The 19,971-nt window shown below is 43.6% G+C and overlaps 1 protein-coding gene and 1 long non-coding RNA gene across 11 annotated transcripts in view; one reads left to right on the top strand and one right to left on the bottom strand.

Annotated features, from left to right (window-relative positions):
* The window catches only part of capn15 (calpain 15), a 378,220-nt gene that overhangs the window by 5,940 nt on the left and 352,309 nt on the right, over nt 1–19,971 (bottom strand). For all 10 annotated transcript variants that reach the window (XM_038821112.1, XM_038821115.1, XM_038821114.1 and 7 more), the window contains 3 exons: nt 14,706–14,929; nt 6,661–6,786; nt 5,760–5,912 (listed from right to left, as the gene is read on the bottom strand). In XM_038821112.1, the coding sequence (XP_038677040.1) occupies nt 5,760–5,912; nt 6,661–6,786; nt 14,706–14,929 (503 nt within the window). The remainder of the gene's footprint in view (nt 1–5,759; nt 5,913–6,660; nt 6,787–14,705; nt 14,930–19,971) is intronic.
* The window catches only part of LOC119979113, a 64,325-nt gene that overhangs the window by 36,760 nt on the left and 7,594 nt on the right, over nt 1–19,971 (top strand). The gene's annotated exons all lie outside the window — the stretch shown is intronic.

Below are 19,971 nucleotides of genomic sequence, written 5' to 3'. Positions count from 1 at the left end.
GGGATGGGGAGAGCCAAGCCTGATCTTTTCTCCAGCTGATTCATGCACCTCCAGCAACTTTCACAAGATAACATTCAGGAATCAGAACCATGACTGACCTACAGACCGGGAATTAAACCCGAGACTTGTCTGGACTTTTGTACGTCTGCTACTCAGTAAATAAGCTTGCTGAATTATAAGGGGGTCCAAGGAGTTTGTAGAAAGGATGATGGCAGTCAACTTCTCAACATTCAACTGGAAGAAGTTGTGGCCCACCCCAGACAAATGATCTGACAGGGTAGTGGCAGCAGAGGGAAGAGAGATGCTGGAGATGTAGAACTGGATATTTTCAGCATATAGGTAGGAGCAGACCCCACCCATTTTGGATGATTCTGTCACAGGGATGTAATGAGGTGAAGTACAGGGAATGTTCCCATTGTACTGGCCAACATTTCTCGCTTAACCAGTATTATCCTACCAACTAAACATATCACCTGGTTATTCATTCATCTGTTTTGTGGGGCCTTGCTATTTGCAAAACCTGTCATCCCCATTTCCTCTAAGGAACTGGGTGTGAGAAAAAAAGTAATAATGTGAAATTACCGCAACCAATATTTGTCAATAGTTTATCAGACTACTGAACAAAAGGGATGAAAGCAATGTTATTGAATGTATATATACACTGAGGCTAATGAAGCTTATAATACAGGGCTGACTTGGGCTATGCTCCAAGAGTTCTGACAAGTAGAACTCCCTGGTTTTCACATGATTTATTTGGCTTTATCGACACCCACTGCCGCTTAATGATGCTTGCAGATCAAACACAAATCTGCATGATAGATGGTTAAAATATCTATCTTTGCAGGCTATGTGCTTACATACCCAATCAACAGCAATGGTGCACAACGTGATGTGTTATTTTACACTGACAACTCGGTACAGACAGGGCATAACAGAGGTGGAGATTGGCACCTATAAACTACACACTTCAAGTCTCTGGCCAGGTTAGGTAAACTCCCTGCTAAGGTCTTTAACTGTCCTTGTTTCAATCAAATCTCCTGTTTATATAATATACTCACATTTTGCTGAGATGTACTTTTGTCAACTCTCCCACACCGAAATTTCATCACCCGTATCAACTCCAACATGCTGAGTCAGTCACTATTCCCTTTTCCTTCCCCCCCCAACCCGATTTGGAGGTAATTAAATATCTTCCCTCTTTCTTATCCTGCTTCATCTGAAAACTGCATTTATCTTGACTCCCTGTAAGCACTACAGCTAAACAAGTTATTTATATTGTCCCTCAAAAGGGTAAATAATCAAAATCTAAATGCTACAGTATTCCCCTGTAAATAAATTATATATCTTTCCTCACATTTTATAAATCGCTGCTGGAGTGATGCTGTCTGGAATATATCAAATTTCAAACTCTAATTTGACTCTGTGATTCAAATAACTCCAACTCCTTAAACACCTCCAAACCACTTGGACTGCCAATACTTGAATACCTATCTTCCACTTTCAAAAGTAACTGGTAGTTATAAATAAATGAATCATAAATAAATGAATCATAAATGCTGAGCTGAAGATAGATCCTCCTTCAAGCTTATGTGTTGTCTGCATTGAGTTGAACTTGGGTAAGATTTTGCTGCAGCACAAATCCTTAAAAAAAACTTACTGTTAAATCACTGAATTAAAGGAACCTCTTCAAAGCTAAAACTAGATACAAGTTTCCAAACTTAGGGCTGTGCAGGAGATCAAATATTAACTGAGTCCAGAAAACATGAGTTGCTTAGGTGTTACATTAAAGGAAGCAGTTAATTTAAAGAATACAGCAATATCTATGCTCAAGGTCACCCCGGCTTGTTTTTCTTAATTACTCCCCCCCACTTGCTGGGACTTGCCATCTCCATTGACCAACAATGCGGTCAGCCTGTAAGGAATGGCAGATAAGGCTGAAATATGTTTTTTTCCCCCTCAGCACCATGACATGAGTGTGTTTCCCAAGGGGAATGCTCCAAGATGATGTACTTTTGTATCTGTAGACAAAATCCTGCCCTTTTTGTTTGATTAGGAGCTGCTTGAAGTTGCTGTAACTTATTACAGTTCCATCTTTGAGCAGCCACTGGCAAGGGACAACTCTCGGCCCATATGTCTGGTTTGGATTCATGCCCAGATTTCAGCATTCCAGCCCAGTGAGCTGCATAGAGGTCATACATAAACCAGCAGAAGCTCTCATTACTTGTAAATCACTTCCACTCCACAACCAGCCTATTTAATTTCATCATGTTCCAACGCATGCATTCTATTAAGCAGCATCATTTGCAAAACGTGTGGTTCTAGTTGCCTGGGAGTGTGCTGTAGAGGATGGTGCCTCATCACCAAGGATTCTAACTGACATCAGAAACCAAAGCAAAGCTTATACAAACTCAGAGGGAGATTGTAAAAAAAAATTGTTTTGTCTCTGGTTCTGCTGTTTTGAGTCTCCCTCCAGCATACAGTCCCTGGCAGAAAAAGGCTAGTAAACTGCACCCAAATAATCCTTTAAACAACAATAATAGAAAGAATAAAATGTGGTTCAGAGAATTCTCTGACTGAACTCTGCCAGCCAACCCACCTGGTCAGCGCCTGGGCTTTACTCACTGCCTCTCTTATAACGGAAGCACAGACAAGTAATGAATCTTCATTCAATCACTCAGTGCCCAATGTCAATTGGGCTGGTCATAATATTCATGCACAGACTACAACCTTCCAACAGGTGCGAGTTAAAGGAGGGTGGTTTATTTTTTTAAAATTTAGAGTACCCAATTCATTTTTTCCAATTAAGGGGCAATTTAGCATGGCCAATCCACCTACCCTGCACATCTTTGGGTTGTGGGGGTGAAACCCACGCAAACACGGGGAGAATGTGCAAACTCCACACGGAAAGTGACCCAAGATCGAACCTGGGTGCCGTGAGGCAACAGGGCTAACCCACTGCGCCACTGTGCTGCCCCACCTTGCGAGATTAAACGCGATCTCACAAGACATTGCGATGTAAATCACATTTTAGCAATCTGCATATTAAATCTGTACATTAAAGCGAGTCAGCTAGTCTCACTCTAATGTGAGATTCCTGAGACGTTGGGATCTATCCCCTTCGTTTTGGAGATCTCTGGTGCGTGCTGTTCAGCTCTTGTCCCCACGTGCGGGGACTAGAAGGAATTGCACTTATGGTAGTCTCCCAGAGGATTGGAGGCCCCCAGGTGCATGCCCTTTGGTAAGGTGCTACTCTGATATTGCCTAGCGGTGTCACCTGTGTACCAGCCTGGCACTGCCAAGGTGCCACATGACAGTGCAAGGGTGCCAGGTTGCCACCTCCAAGGTGCCAAGTGGGTATTTTCTGTGTGCTGGCGGTCAGGCCAGGAGTGCGCTGTGCGGGTGCGGGCGAGGACTCTCGCACTGTGCATTGTGGCTTAGAGATTGAAAATGAAAATCGCTTATTGTCACGAGTAGGCTTCAATGAAGTTACTGTGAAAAGCCCCTAGTCGCCACATTCCGGCGCCTGTTCGGGGAAGCTGGTACGGGAACTGAACCGTGCTGCTGGTCTGCCTGGGTTGCTTTAAAAGCCAGCGATTTAGCCCAGTGTGCTAAACCATCCCCTGTTTGGGACTGGGTTTGGGAGTCACGTAGGGAGCCTCGGAGATCGGGACGGCATCCCTCGCTAAACTGAGGAGTTCCGGCCAGTGGAGTTCCTCGATGTAGAAAATAGGGCTATATGCGACCTCGGCCGCAGTTCCCCGCTGAGGCCCCCTATTTAACGCGCGAGTGACGTTGTATAGCCATGTGTTTCTTGCCGCTGAGTGCTGGGAGATACTTGTCTAAACGCGCTCGGTATGGTACCTTGTTCCCATTTAGTTGAATCATGCCCAAGGACTGAAAAGAATGTTTTCCTTGGGGTGTGTGATACTGATAATAAGTATTGGCAGTTATGTAAATGTCGATATAATTTACGTGGATTTTCAGAAGCCTCAATAAGCTGCTGCATAATAGGGTAGTGAATTCACAGGACAAGTGGCAGAATGGATTGCTAGTTGGCTTCAAGACAGAAAGGAGAGGGTGGAAAGATATAGAGTGAGAGAAGGTGGGAAGTGGTGTTCCAAAAGGTTTAGTGCTGGGACTGCTGATGTTCATAATTTACTAATTATTTGGACTTCTGAGACACAATTTCTGAATTTCTGGGTGACGTCAAATTAGGGGGATAGTCAATATTGACGAGGATTGCAGGACAAATTACAGGAGGACATTAATAAGCTTGCAGAATGGGCAAATAATTGATAAATAATGTTCAGCACTGATAGATGTGAGGTAACACATTTTGGTGGGAAAATTAGGGAGGTAATTTATTACTTGTGCATATCTAGGTCAGGAACAAAGGGGTCTCAGAATTCAAATACACCAATCACTAAAAATTGCACCACAGGTTAACAATACCATTAAAAAAACAAACCAGGCACGAGCTCGATGGAAAAAATTGAAAATTAGGGGGCGGGATTCTCCATTTCCCAACGGCAATTTCGTAATCGGCGATCGGGCGGAGAATCCATTTTTATGACCCAATTGGAGGCGGCACTTGTTTTACGCAGGTTAAGCATGCTCCGACCCCTCCAAAACGGCATCATTGCGGCACGCGCCACACGCCGTTGGGATGGCCTCAGGACGTTACCTGAAAGCCCTCCCCCAATGCTTCGAGTTCCCGACCGCACGGTTGACATGTGGTCTCAGTGGTTGGGAACCTGGCATGGCAGCTGCGGACTGTGTCCAGTGCTGCCACAGTCGGGCGGGAGCCGTGCTGCTGGCCGGGGGTGGAGGGGGCTCCGTGAGGGCTGGGGTGACTGGTGGGGGTGGCCTGGGGGCACTATCTGGCAAGTAGGGTCCACGTACGGCCAGCACCATGTTATATTGGGCGACTGCTGCAGGTCGTTGCCATGTGCATACGCGGCCATGGACCTGGCCATTCAGAGGCTGTTTATTTCGTGGAGGCCGGGCATTTTATATGGCGCGGCCGCTAGACACTGGAGGATTGGTGCTGCGGTGGCGCCACGTAAAACGCCACGGATCCTCCGGACAGAGCCTCAAAATCGGAGAATCCAGCCCAGGGAAATTATTTTGAACTCGTATTGAACCTCGGTTAGGCCACACTTCAGTTCTGGTCGGCAAACTATAAAAATGATAAAGAGATACTGGAGTGCGTGCAGAAATGATTTACAAGAATGATCCCAGAAAGGGCAGCACAGTGGTTAGCATTGCTGCCTACGGCGCTGAGGTCCCGGGTTCGAATCCCGGCCCCGGGTCACTGTCCGTGTGGAGTTTGCCCATTCCCCCCATGTCTGCGTGGGTTTAACCCCCACAACCCAAAGATGTGCAGGGTAGGTGGATTGGCCACGCCATATTGCCCCTTAATTGGAAAAAATAATTGGGTATTCTAAAAGAGAAAAAAAAAGAAAAGAATGATCCCAGAAATGCCTGGGTATACATATCAGGAATGGACCGACAGGCAAAGTCTCTCCTAAAAAAACTGAGGGAAAATTATGGAAGGATTAGAGAGAAAATGCCATCATACTTAGACATCAAGAAATCTAACAGGGAATTCAGAAGAAGATTCTTCTTCACCTAAAGAATAGTAAAAATGTGAAACTTGCTACCAGAGTTATTTGCTGAAGCTATACAAGCATATGAGGGAGAAGGGAATAGATAGGTATGATGAGCTCCAACTTTTCACACAAAGCCTGTCCTCTTACTTGATAAAGTCAGTGTATTCCATCCAGAACACCCCCTCACTGCTCCCATGTGCCATCAGCTCATGTCGTAAGTGCTGTGGCCAATGCGGCCAATCGTCCGACCAGTTCCCACTCCACGAAAAGCGGCCCCACGGATTCCGCAGTCTCAAAAGCCTGCACAGAAACATCAAAGAAAACATCACTTTCCCAAAGAGCAAATTAACTGAGTCTGCTATTCCAAGGCTCTTTGTGACATGTGTCTTTCTAAATGCCTGCCACGCAATCTTCCAAAGCTCATGCTGAGCAAGGTACTTTGCACAGGAAAACACCAAAAAGGTTTGCTTGCAGATTGTGAAAATTACTGGTAAGCTGTAAAAACTGCTAACACAATTAAATTTAATAACATAGAGTGCTGGTCCTGCCTCTATCCTGAATCTAACTGACCAGATTCAGACTAGGGCAACAACAATAACATACCTTTATATGGCACTTTCAACAGAGTGTAATGCTCCAAGGTGCTACACATGAACCGAATAAGAACAAAATTGACTCTGAGTCATATAAAATGACAAAAAAACTTGGTGAAAGAAGCAGGTTTTAAGCATTTTATAGGAGGAGAAAGAGGCAGAGGTTGGGGGTTCAGGGAGGGAATTCCAGAGTTCACAGCCAAGGCCACTGAAGGCACAGCCACCATCAGGGATGAGCAACAGGCCGGAGTTGGAGGACTGCAGAGGTTTGTTGGATTGGAGGAGGTTACAGAGGTAATAGGGAGTGATGAAGCTCTGTAGGCATAACATTTGCAAGATCATAAAGTGTCTGTTCCTTACTGAGGGGGTCTCAAGGTATTTAAACTGGTTTCAGGGATTGTTACACCACAGCAGATGGAAAGTTTCAGTTTGTGTTCAGTCACAATGTTCCTCACCTGTAACCCTGTACATCTCTGACATCAAGTATGGAATATGCATGGCGGGGCCGCAGGCCCATGGTTTCATATGTTGTGTCGTCTACCTTCATGTTTCCACCTCCACAGGAAGCACCCATCAAAAACCTAACCAAATGAGAAAAGTAAAATTATACACATCAATAGAGACATTCAGGCAAAGTATGCATGAATGGTCAGCATAGTGTCCGCACAAACAACAGCAGCTCGAGATACTTTTCACTCCACTGTGGGACTAGACAGGGGTGTCCTATGTCGCCCCTGCTGTTTGCACTCGCGATTGAGCCGTTGGCCATTGCATTAAGACGTTTGGGGGTATGGAAAGGAATAGTGCTGGGGGGGGGGGAGGGAAATAGAGCATAGGGTGTCATTATATGGCAATGACTTGCTGTTATACGTGTCGGAACCGAGTGTGTCGATAGGGGGATATTGGAGCTGCTTTGAGTGTTTGGGTCTTTCTCGGGGTACAAACTAAATGTTGACAAGAGTGAGTATTTTGTCTCGGCTGGGGGTGCGGGCAGGGGTGGGGGGCTGCCATTCAGTAGGGCAGGGGCTCACTTTAGGTACCTGGGGGTGCAGGTTGCCCAGGAGTGGGGGCAGCTCCGCATGTACAACATTTCTACGTTGGTGGGGAGAATGATCTGGCAAGGGTCTCCCTCTGTCACTGGCGGGTCGGGTGCAGGCGGTTAAAATGAACGTGTTGCCGCGATTTTTGTTTATTTTTCAATGCCTGCCAATTTTCCTGCCAAATACTTTTTTCAGAGAGATTGAGGGAAGGATTACTTCGTTCATATGGGGAGGTAAGGTGGCCGGAGATAGAAAGGTGCTGCTACAGAGGGGGGAAGGCAGGCAGGGGGGTTTGGGTCTTCCGAACCTGATGTATTACTACTGGGTGGCGAATGTGGAGAAGGTGCGGAGCTGGGTCAGACGGGTTGATTCCCAGTGGGTCAGAATGGAGGAGAGTTTGTGCTGGGGGTCAGGATTGAAAGCACTAGCAACAGCGCCGCTCCCGATAGCCCCAGGGAAATACTCAGGGAGTCCGGTAATAATACCTTGATTGAGAATTTGGAGGCAGTTTCGCCAACATTTCGGGTTGGAGGCAGGTTCAAGGGAGATGCCGATTCGGGGGAACCACAGATTTGAGCCAGGGAGGTGGGATGGAAATTTTCAGAAATGAGAGGAGAAGGAGATTAAGACACTAAAAGATTTGTTTCTTAGGGGTCGGTTTGCAGGATTGAAGGAGCTGGAAGCGAAGTATGGGCTGGCGCAAGGGGAAATGTTTAGAAACATGTAGGTTCGAGATTTTGCCAGAAAGGATATACAGAGCTTCCCGGTGGAGCTGGCCTCCACATTGCTGGAGGAGGTGCTGACGAAAGGGTGACTGGAGAACGGGGTTGTGTCAGCGGTTTACGGAGCTATTTTGGAAAAGGAGAAGGCACCACTGGAAGGGATCAAAGCAAAGTGGGAGGAAGAGTTGGGAGAGGATATGGAGGAGGGATTCTGGTGTGAGGTGCTCCGGAAAGTGAATGTCTCCACCTCGTGCGCGAGGTTGGAGCTGATACATCTTAAGAGCACACCTCACAAGGGTGAGGATGAGCCGATTCTTTGAAGGAGTAGAAGATGTGTGTGAACGTTGCAGGGTGGGGGCCCTGCTAATCACGTTCATCTGTTTTGGTCCTGTCCAAAGCTGGAGGATTACTGGAAGGAGGTTTTTAGGGTAATTTCTAAAGTGGTGCACGTGAAACTGGACCCGGGCCTCCGGGAGGCCATATACGGGGTGTCGGACCAGCCAGGGTTGGAAACGGGTGCGGAGGCAGATGTTGTAGCCTTCGCCTCGTTAATCGCCCGAAGGTGGATCCTGATAGGTTGGAGAGCAACCTCTCCAACTTGTGCCCTGGCGTGGCGGGGGGACCTGTTGGAATTCTTGACTCTTAAGAAGGTTAAGTTTGAACTGAGGGGAAGGATGGAGGGGTTCTACAATTCATGGGCATTATTCATTATGCACTTTCAAGAATTGGATAACATCGAACATAAGTTGGGGCGTGTCGGGATAGGGTTGGGGGGGGGGGGGGCTGGGTGTGTTAATGGCGACTATGGGGGATCCCTAATTCCTTTTTGTCATTTGTTAGTGTGAACATGGGGGCTAATGTTTGGGGATTGGTGGGAGGATGGGATCGTTGTTATTGATATGGGGATTGACATATTTGTTACTGATGGGCAGCACAGTGGCACAGTGGTTAGCATTGCTGCCTACGGCGCTGAGGACCCGGGTTCGAATCCCGGCCCTGGGTCACTGTCCGTGTGGAGTTTGGACATTCTCCCCGTGTCTGCGTGGGTTTCACCCCCACAACCCAAAGATGTGCAGGATAGGTAGGTTGGCTACTCTAAATTGCCCCTTAATTGGAAAAAATAATTGGGTACTCTAAATTTATTAAAAAAAAATAAAAAATATTTGTTACTGATTATTGTTTATTGTTGAACCAATATTTTAAAATAGACTTTGGGAGACTTGGGGGGGGGGGGGGTCTCGTGATGTGAGCACAGGATTGGCTGCGTTTCGCTACTCTGACTCCGCTCACCTTGTAATCCTTTATTTTGGTGCACATTTCATATTTGTTTTTTCTTGAGATAGATATCTTGCTCAACATAGGATCCTGATTTGTGTACTGTGCAGAGGAGCTGAGATAAATGATAGAAAACCATCGTTCAACGATGGCGATTGGAGTGGCTGGGTAGGGCTCAGCTTGCAGTTGAGTTGCTGCAGGTGAGTGGGCTTTCTCCTCAGCAGTGCTGTATGCATTGGATAATGACCATTGTTATGGGCCAGGGTTTAGAGAACCCCAAAGTGTATCATGGAGTTCACCTGACCCACAACCTTTAATAGATTGTGGTATGGGGAGCATACGGCCCACTCTACAGGTGTGGTGCAGCAGAAATGGAAAAGTATTTTTAAAGCAAAACAATGTTTATTCTATGAACTCAAGTTAACCTTTTAAAAACATTCAGCAAACATCTTAGCAACCAGCAATTCAAATACATCCCCCAAAGAATACAACACTAAGTAATCCTTTAAGCTTTCCTTTTAACATCCATACGACTTAAAAACAAAACCTTTAACAGAAGCACATCAGGTTAAAGTCACTACTGAAAACATTTATAATTCTGAATTCACCAAATGATCAAGAGATAGTCTTTTCATGGCAGAGAGAACACCAGTACAGCTGCTGTGTCTGGCTCTACTGAAAACAAAACTAAAACACACCCTGCAGCAAACAGCCTAAAACAAAAGTAAAAAGCTGACAGACAGCCCAGCTCCACCCACTCTCGGACATCATTGCAGCAATAAACACCCATTTCTTAAAGGTACTCTCACTGCAGATACTTATATATACACCCATTTATAAACACTCATTTCTTAAAGGTACTCTCACATGACACCTCCCCCCAAGAAAAAAAATAAACCATCAACTTCACCGTTTCACTATCCTTTAAGAAATGCACACAGTAAATATATGCTTTCTTTAAAAAAAAAACAACACATGCAAAGAGGTATAATAATATAGTCAATTGTTTTCCTGTTCTTCCAACTGAAATCCTTCTCGATTGACAGTCTGTTTGAACAAGAAGGTCTCTGAACAATCCATCCATTTCTCTACGCCTCGGCATGTCTCTTTAAAGTCAGATACTGTAGTTCAATCTGATCACAGAGTCCCTTGTAATTCTCCAACACAGGAGCATTAGTTATCACAGCTTTCAGGCTGTCAACTGCCTGTTGATAGTCCGCTATCCACTGAAATTTTTGATGTTTCTTCAGCAAGTCCATCAGTGGAGCAATCACGCTACAAAACATTTGCACAAATGTTTGATCAAATCCACTCATGTCAAGAAATCGCATTATTTCCCTTCGTCTTGAGGGTATCGGAAACACCTCAATAACTGTTGTTTTCACATCCCGTGTGACCATTCGACCCTGTCCAGTTGTATGGCCAAGGAAAGTGACTTGGGCTTTTCCAAATTCACTTTTGGCTAGGCTTATCACCAAACCCGTCTCCTGAAGTCGATCGAATAACTCCATCAGATGTTTTAAATGTTCTTTCCATGTCTGGCTGAAAATTACCAGATCATCCATGTATACCGCACAATTGGGAAATCCTGAAACGACTTTGTTCGTTAACCGTTGAACTGTGGCTGGGGCGTTTTTCATGCCAAATGGCATAGCTTTGAATTGGTATATACCATCTGGAGTCACAAAAGCTGAAATCTCCTTTGCCCTTTCGGATAAAGGTACCTGCCAGTAACCTTTAAGTAAATCCAGTTTGGAAATTAAAACTGATTGTCCCACTTTCTAAATGCAATCGTCCAAATGTGGGATAGGATAAGAGTCCGTTCTTGTAACTGCATTAACCTTTCTATAGTCCACACACAACCGTTGGATACCGTCTGGTTTTGGTACCATCACTATAGGTGAGCTCCATTGGCTGCAACCCACTTCAATTATGCCATTTTTAAGCATACTCTCAATCTCTTTGTTAACCTGTGCCAATTTTAAAGGGTTAAGTCTGTACGGATGTTGTTTGACTGGAACAGCATTTCCCACATCTACATCATGGATAGCCATTTTAGTACTTCCCAATTTATCTCCACAAACGTGCCCATGTGGTATCAATAACTCTTTCAGGTCAGTTCGTTTTTCCTCTGGAAGGTAACTGAACAATTTATCCCAATTTTTAAGAACATCCTCGTTTTTCAATTTAATTTGAGGTATGTCAAATTCACAGACATCTGGATTTGGTTCGTCACTAAGTTAGAATCATTAAAACCTCCTCCTTTTCCTCTCCTTCCTTTTCAAAGTACCTTTTAAGCATATTAACATGACACATTCGGTGAGTTTTCCTTCTATCCGGCGTTTTTACCACATAATTCACCTCACTTAATTTCCTTTCAATCTGATGAGGTCCACAAAACCTAGCTTTTAAAGATTCACCTACCACTGGTAACAACACTAAAACTTTATCTCCCCTGGCAAAACGATGAACTTTGGATTTCTTGTCCTCTACCCGTTTCATCACATTCTGTGCACCTTTTAAACGCTGTCTAGCCAATTCATCTGCACTATTTAATCGTTCCCTAAAATTTGACACGTAATCCAATAACGTAATTTCCGATTTCTCACTTACCAATCTTTCCTTAATCAATTTAAGTGGTCCTCTTACCTCATGACCAAAAATTAGTTCAAAAGGACTGAATTTGGTTGATTCATTAGGTGCATTCCTAATTGCAAACAGTACGACGGAAATTCCTTTATCCCAATCCTCTGGATAATCTTGACAATAAGCCCTCAACATTGTCTTTAATGTCTGATGCCACCTTTCTAACGCTCCCTGCGATTCTGGACGGCATGCAGTTGATTTAAATTGTTTTATTCCTCAGCTATCCATAACTTCTTTGAACAACCTTGAGGTAAAATTTGATCCTTGATCCGATTGTATTTCTGTGGGTAGTCCATATGTAGTAAAGAATTTAAGTAACTCCTCCACAATCTTTTTAGCTGTAATATTACGTACTGGAATGGCCTCTGGAAACCTAGGAGACACATCCATTACAGTCAAAAGATATTGATTCCCACTTGTTTTAGGAAGCGGACCAGCGCAATCAATTAGGATCCGTGTAAAAGGTTCCTCAAATGCTGGAATGGGTATTAAGGGTGTTGGTTTTATCACTGCTTGAGGTTTCCCTATCACTTGACATGTGTGACATGATTGACAAATTTTAACTACATCTTTCTGTAGTCCAGGCCAATAAAAATATTTCTGGATTTTAACTTGAGTTTTCCTTATTCCCAAATGACCTCCCATTGGTACCTCATATGCAACTCGCAACACCTCCTTTCTGTACCCTACCTGCAATACTACTTGATGAACTTCTGCCCACTTTTCATCCGCCTGCATATGTAAAGATCTCCAATTTCTCATCAAGACATCACTTTTACGGTAATAACACTCTGGTATACACTCAGATTTCTCTTCCGTATATGCTTTCTGATACATTCATTTTAATTCTACATCTTTTTGTTGTAACTCTGCCAATTTTCCGAAAAATATCCGCCTCATCTCCACCTGTTCTTGTTCTTTTTCAACCATCTGATCAAAAATCGTTTCTGATAATTGCACTTCAACTTCGTTCTTTGATTTCTCCTCTAGTCTTAACCTGTGACTTTGCCACTTTGTTCCTCAACAATCCGGAAAAATCCCAGGATATTCGTCATTCAGCCCTTCAGTTGTCGGATTTTCCACTGGCTTATCAACAACAGTAGGCATCACTCCCACTTGTGATCCAGCTATATCATTGCCCAAGATAGACTGTATACCTGGACAAGATAGTTTCTCTACTACTCCTACTACCAATTCACCACTCTTCACTGGACTTTCCAACCTTACCGTATATAATTGAACACTACTCCTCTCATCCTGAATTCCACATATTACCACGATTGTATCGAGCCAGTTACACTGTTGTTCCTCTGTTCCCCTCTGTATCCATGTCTGTTAAGCTGTTTTTTCCGTTGCTTACTGCAATGTATTATTTTGTTGCATTGTTTGCAAAAATGTAAAACCCTTAAAAAAAAGACTTTAGGACAGAAAGACCTCAATGCTAATCTGGATTTATCCTGTTGGTAGGACTGGTAGCTCATGAAATTACTGTTTGAAGGACTAGGAAACCCATTTTGCAGACAGAGATGGAGAGGCCACTCTTTGGGAAAGTGCAGGGAATAGGACTAATTGGATAGCTCTATCAAAGAGACAGTATACCGGACAGCACGGTGGCCTAGTGGTTAGCACAACCGCCTCACGACGCTGAGGTCCCAGGTTCGATCCCGGCTCTGGGTCACTGTCTGTGTGGAGTTTGCACATTCTCCCCGTGTCTGCGTGGGTTTCGCCCCCACAACCCACAAATGTGCAGAGTAGGTGGATTGGCCACACTAAATTGCCCCTTAATTGGAAAAAATAATTGGGCACTCTAAATTTATAAAAAAAAGACAGTATACACATGATGGTATAATCGCCTTACATCGAACATTACGGCGCAGTACAGGCCCTTCGACCCTCAATTTTGCGCCGACCTGTGAAACCAATCTAAAGCCCACCTACACTATTTCATTATCATCCATAAGTTTATCCAATGACCATTTAAATGCCCTTAATGTTGGAGAGTCCACGCCCTTACTACTGTCTGAGTAAAGAACCTACCTCTGACATCTGTCCTATATCTATCTCCCCTCAATTTAAAGCTATGTCCCCTCATGCTAGCCACTTTTTGTGCTTTATCATTCTATTCTGTGACTGCTCCAATTCTGGAAAGTGCAGTGACATGATAGTCTCAGCAAATGACCAATTATATATATATTATATATACTACTCAATTAAGTGTATTAAAACAAAACTTTAGTTGGCATTGATAAGTCAGCAGTATATAACGGTGTTGTCATACATAAGTTTACAGCACTGATTACTAAGTGATAATCAGCTTTAATATACATCAAATTTCTGCTGATGTAGATTCAAAACTTTGAGATGGTCGATGCCTTTAATCATCTACTGTTATTTAATAATGTATTTCTCTGCTGATTAATTACACCATATGCAATGTATTACTGAAAAAAGAGACAGGCTTTGAAGCTTTTAATCTTGCACTCATCAAGACAGATTCGTAAAAAAACGATTTCTCCAGTAATTTTCTCTTTAAATTTATTAAAAACATGGATTTTATTGCCATTGCTCCTTTATACACATCAGATTTTAGGAGAGCTGGACCCTCTCTAATTGATTCCCGCTGGACCCTGCCTAATTGATTCCCATTATAAAGTATGTTTGCCATTCGTGATTTCACTGTTTGCAAGGTTTCGCAGGAAGGTACCCCGTGCGAATGGCTGGGCTGTACTGTATTAAAAATAGAGTGTGGAATTGAGGATTACTAATTGGAAAAATGCACATTAACATTCAAAAACAACCAGTGTAAATCACTCTTACCCGGCTTCCTTTGAGCTCAGCATTTTGGCCCAAATGAGATCTGTATCAATGGGCTCTTCACGTGGGTTCGTCGAACTAACTTGGAGCATCAGGCTCTCACAAGGGGCACCTGTCAGAGTGGCTAGTCCTTCAATAGCCCGGCCAGCCTGCAGGGCAAAGTAGGAGCCATGCAACTTAGCTAGAGCTTTCTCGATCAGTGCAACCCACAGCTGTTTCCTCTGGGCCTGTTTACAACAGAAGAACATGGTCAGGTACACTACATGGACAGATGCCTAAGCATTTGCAAACAACAACAACTTGTATTTATACAGCACCTTTAATGTAGCAAAACTTCATAAGAATGTTGATAAGAATTGATGCCAGCCCATATAAAATTACATTAAATCAGATGACCAAAAGTAAAAGAGACAGGTTTTGAGGAATGTCTCAAAGGAAAAGAGAGTGATAGAGAAATTTAAGGAAGGAATTCCATGGTGAAGGCATGACTGCCAAGCACTTGCAAAATACAGCAGCCTTTGGTTCCAAAAGTTTAAACTCTGCTTTCTAATGTGTTTAATTTGCCACAATGAGTTACATTGAGCTCCATAATCGTGAGTTACATTGAGCTCCATAATCGTGATCCAGAGTTTAAGGAGGACATTTTACTGTGGCAATGGAGAAAGGAACGTAGAACATAATACTGCTGAATAGTACAGGTGGGTTTAGGTTGTTACCATAGTGGCACATCATTCTCTGATGATCAACACAGCCTGCAAACTGGAGAGCACCAGACAATCTCAAAAACAAAGAGTGTGCTCCTCAGGTACTTTTGATTTGATGAGAAGGCACCTTCAACATTCTCCCCATGTCTGCGTGGGTTTTACCCCCACAACAAAAAGATGTTCAGGTTAAGTGGATTGGCCATGCTAAATTGCCCCTTAATTGGAAAAAAAATGATTGGGTACTCTAAATTTAAAAAAAGGCACCTTCATTCTTCAGATATTTTCCCCACTCGTTGTGCTGATTGAGAGAATTAGCCCAAGTCGTGATGAGTCAAGCTCAGATAACACAAAATTCCAGTCATATCAAAGTCGACAAAAAAGCTTCAGAATTGTGATTATAATGAAACAGGCAATCGGTGGGATTTCCCACCCAACTCGTTGGTCAGTGGTGGGATCTTCTGGTCCCGCTGTTGTCAACAGGCCTTCCCTTTGAACGTAGCCCTCGCCATCTTTAAACCCGCGATGGGGGTGCACCATTGGTGGGACTGGAAGGTCTCACCGGCGGGAACAGCCAGAAAATTCTGGTCACTGAATGAAGAAGTGAAATAACACATCAGCCTGCCTTGCTTCAAAAATTCAGGAACCAAGAAAATGGAGGAAAATGTCGAGAAGGGTGGAAATGAGAAATGTGGGACAAGAACCAACTGTCATGATGATGACTGCTTTATTGTTATGGACTGGATCATTATGAGTTGTTAGTAAAATTTAAGCTTTTTAAATTATTAATCCCAAAACTGCCACTGTTAGTGGTTAAAAAGCAACTGGTATCCTTGCTTGTTACACTGTACATCCAATGTTCCCGTAACTTACACCATTTTGGGTTGAAATAGCCATGGACGTTTAGCAGTATTAATGCGGAGTAATGTGTGTAAACCAGCTAGATTCCACCACTGAGTCTACCACGTGTCACTTGTATCGCACTAACTTCATTGTACAGCTTATGACGTTTCCCTTTACGCTCCAGGAAATCATTATTCAAGGGCTCCAGTAATTTGCTACATCCAAATTTTAAAAATGATTTTAATTTCTAAATGATTATGAGGACTAGCTGAGTCTGGAAATCATCAAGAGGAAAAATAGAATATTCCAGCCAATTGAAGTCTACTTTAGAATTACATTTTAGCAACTCTGGACAATAAGGTGGAATTGCCCAAGCACTTTGAAGATGACAGCTTTCCCACTGCATGAAACACTCAGTACATAAACATAAACGATTGGAGACATAAACTAGATCTCATAATTGTGATTTAAGACTAGATTAGTGGCACTTCACTTTATAACTAAGGTCTGACATGGCTGGATGAAGGTGTATTTTTAAAAAATTACTTTCTGGGCAGTGGCATTTTACTTCATCAACAATTCACAATGCAAAACGAAAACAGGTTTACACAATGGAAATTTTTGCCAAGAATCAGAAACCTTCCACAAGCATCTTATAGCACCAAACTACACAATCAACTATCCGACTCATTCTTCTTATTTCAAAGGATGCAATTTTCTTTCACAGCACCGAGCTGTGGAGCTGCCTATCACCTTCACTACAAAAAGCTTGAGGATTTTAAAATTTGTTCTCAGGATGTGGGTGATAGTGCGGAGGCCACATTGATTGTTCAGAGAAAGTGAACTGACCTTATCCTTGAACTGTTGCAGACCTTGCTGGAGAAGATGCTGCCACAGTGCCGTTAGAAAACCAATTTGAAGATGTTTGTCCGGCAAGGATAAAGAAACAGCAATACACGTCCGAATCAGGATAGTGCATGATCTGGAATGGATCTTGAAAGTGTAGCTCTTTTTCCCTTCTCTGCTGTAGAGATCGCAGGGGGAAGGACGTGCTGCTGTTTAAGTGATCTTGGTGAGTTGCTTCATTGCATTCAGTGGATCCTATATCTGGCAGCTATGCGCACCTATGATGGAGGGGATGGTTATTTATCCAGAGTGAACGTGAGTATCGGGAATTTCTAGTCAAGTGGGAATTCAGTGCAGGGCGTAAAGAGGAACTTTTTCTCCTTGCCTTCTAACTTTTAAATCTTCAGAGAGCGGTCTTTCCCTGCTGCAGTAAGCTGACTGGCAAGTAGTTGGTAAGGTCGGGTAAGTATTTTCTATATTCATCACGTGTAGTTTGAGAGGTCTTTTGTGGTTTGTAGTTTGTAAGGGCTATATTCGGTAGTAACAAGGACCAGGAGAGAAGGGCCCGAGAGAATTGGATATAATCTGATATCAAGCACCTTCTAAAGATTTAATTTAAAGGGGTAAGTCATTGCAGGAGAGTTCAAGGGGCAGCACTATGGTGCAGTGGTTAGCACTGCTACCCCTCGCCGCCGAGGACCCGGATTTGATCCCGGATCACTGTCTGTGTTGAGTTTGCACATTCTCCCCGTGTCTACGTAGGTCTCACCCTCATAATCCAAAGATGTGCAGGGTAGATGGATTGACCACACTAAACTGCTCCTTAATTGGGGAAAAGAAAATGGCAGGATAGTTCAAAGCTGTGGTTTGCTCCTCGTGCTCCATGTGGGAAGCCGGGAACATTTCCAGTGTCCGGGGCCAGCCTGTGTGAAGGAAGTATCTCCAGCTGCAACTCCTGGAAACCCAGGTTTCGGAGCTGGAGCGGCGACTGGGGGCACTGTGGAGCATCCATGAGGTGGAGAGTATTGTGGATAGCATGTATAGAGAGGTGGTCACACTGCATGTACAGACACCACAGTGGGAAGGGAATGGGTGACCACCAGGCACAGCAAGTGCAGGAATCAACTGTGGCCATTCCCCTGCAAAACAGATATACTGCTTTGAGTACTGTTCAGGGGAATTAACTCACAGGGGAAAGCAGTAACATCCAAATTTGTTGCACGACATTTGGTTCTGCTGGTTCAGTTGGAGGAGTAAAAAGTGTGGGAGTGTAATAATTCTAGGGCATTCAATTGTAAGGGGAAGTGATAGGTGTTTCTGTGGCTGTAAACAAGACTCTGGGAATGATATGTTGCCTCCTCGGTGCTCGGGTCAAGGATGTATCGGAGCGGTTACAGGATATTCTGAATGAGGAGAGTGAACAGCCAGTGGTCATGGTACACATTGGTGCAAACGACAGATTAAAAAAGGGATGAAGCCTTAAAAGCAGAATATAGCGAGTTAGGAAGAAAGTTAAGAAGTTGGACCTCAAAGATAGTGATCTCAGGGTTGCTACCAGTGCCACCTACTAGTCAGAGTAGAAATAGCAGGATATATCGGATGAACACGTGGCTGAAAAGATGGTGTGAGGAAGAGGGTTTCAGGTTCCTGGGGCATTGGGAGCAGTTCTGGGGAGATGGGACCAGTACTGGGTCTGATGTCCTCGGGGAGTTTTTGCTGGAAGAGCTGGGAAGGGTTAGGGTTAAACTAAAATGGCAGGGGGATGAGAATCTATGCAAGGAGACAGAGGAGGAAAATCCAGGACAAAAAAAGACAGAAAGGGGAATAAGAAAAGTGATGGACAGAGAAAGCAATGGCCAGATTCAAAAAAGGCTACAGTGAAAAATAGTGGGAATGGGACAAGTAATGTTAAAAAGACAAGCCTAAAGTCTTTGTACCTTAACACAGAGGTATTCACAATAAAGTGGATGAATTAATTGCAAAGAGATATAAACGGGTATGATATAGTCAGGATTACAGAAACATGGCTGCAGGGTGACCGGAGATGGGAACTGATAATTCAGTGGTATTCAATATTTAGGAAGGACAGGCAACAAGGAAAAGGCAGTGGTGTTGCGTTGCTGGTTAAAGAGGAAATTAACGTAATAGTGAGGAAGGATATTAGCTCCAACAATGTGGTATGTGTATGGGTAGAGCTGAGAAAGAGCAAGGGGCAAAAAACATTGGTAGGGGTTGTGTATAGATCCCCAAACTGTAGTGGCAATGTTATGAACGGCATTAAACAGGAAATTTCACTTATACGATAAAGGAACATCTGTAATTATGGGGGATTTTAATCTGCACATAGATTCTCAAATCAAATTATTTATAATACCGTAGAGGAGGAATTCCTGGAGTATATATGGGATGGTTTTCTGGACTAAATGTTCAGGAACCAACTAGAGAAATGGCTATCCTAGACTGTGTATTGAGAAAGGAATCTATTTGTGCAAGACCCGAGGGGATGAACGACCATAACATGATAGAACTTTTCATCAAGATGAATGAGACTAGAGTCTGAATCTTAGTAAAGGAAACTACGATGATATGAGGTGCGAGTTGGCTATGAAAGTTGCAAAATGCTACTTAAAGGGATGATGGTGGAAAGGCAATGGCAAACATTCAAGGAGTGCTTGGGTGAACCGCAACAATTGCTTATTCCTGTATGGTACAAAAGTAAAATGGGGAAGGTGGCCAAACCATAGATTGCAAGGGAAATAGAGGTAGTATTAGATCCAAGGAAGAGGCATACAAATTGGCCAAACAACACGCCTGAGGTTTGGGAGCAGTTTAGAATACAGCAAAGGAAGGCCAATGGATTGATTAAGAAGGGGAAAATA

This window comes from Scyliorhinus canicula, chromosome 15 (genome assembly GCF_902713615.1).
Source record: "Scyliorhinus canicula chromosome 15, sScyCan1.1, whole genome shotgun sequence".
In the NCBI taxonomy this organism is placed as follows: domain Eukaryota; kingdom Metazoa; phylum Chordata; class Chondrichthyes; order Carcharhiniformes; family Scyliorhinidae; genus Scyliorhinus; species Scyliorhinus canicula.
This window is presented reverse-complemented; position numbering and strand designations above follow the sequence as displayed.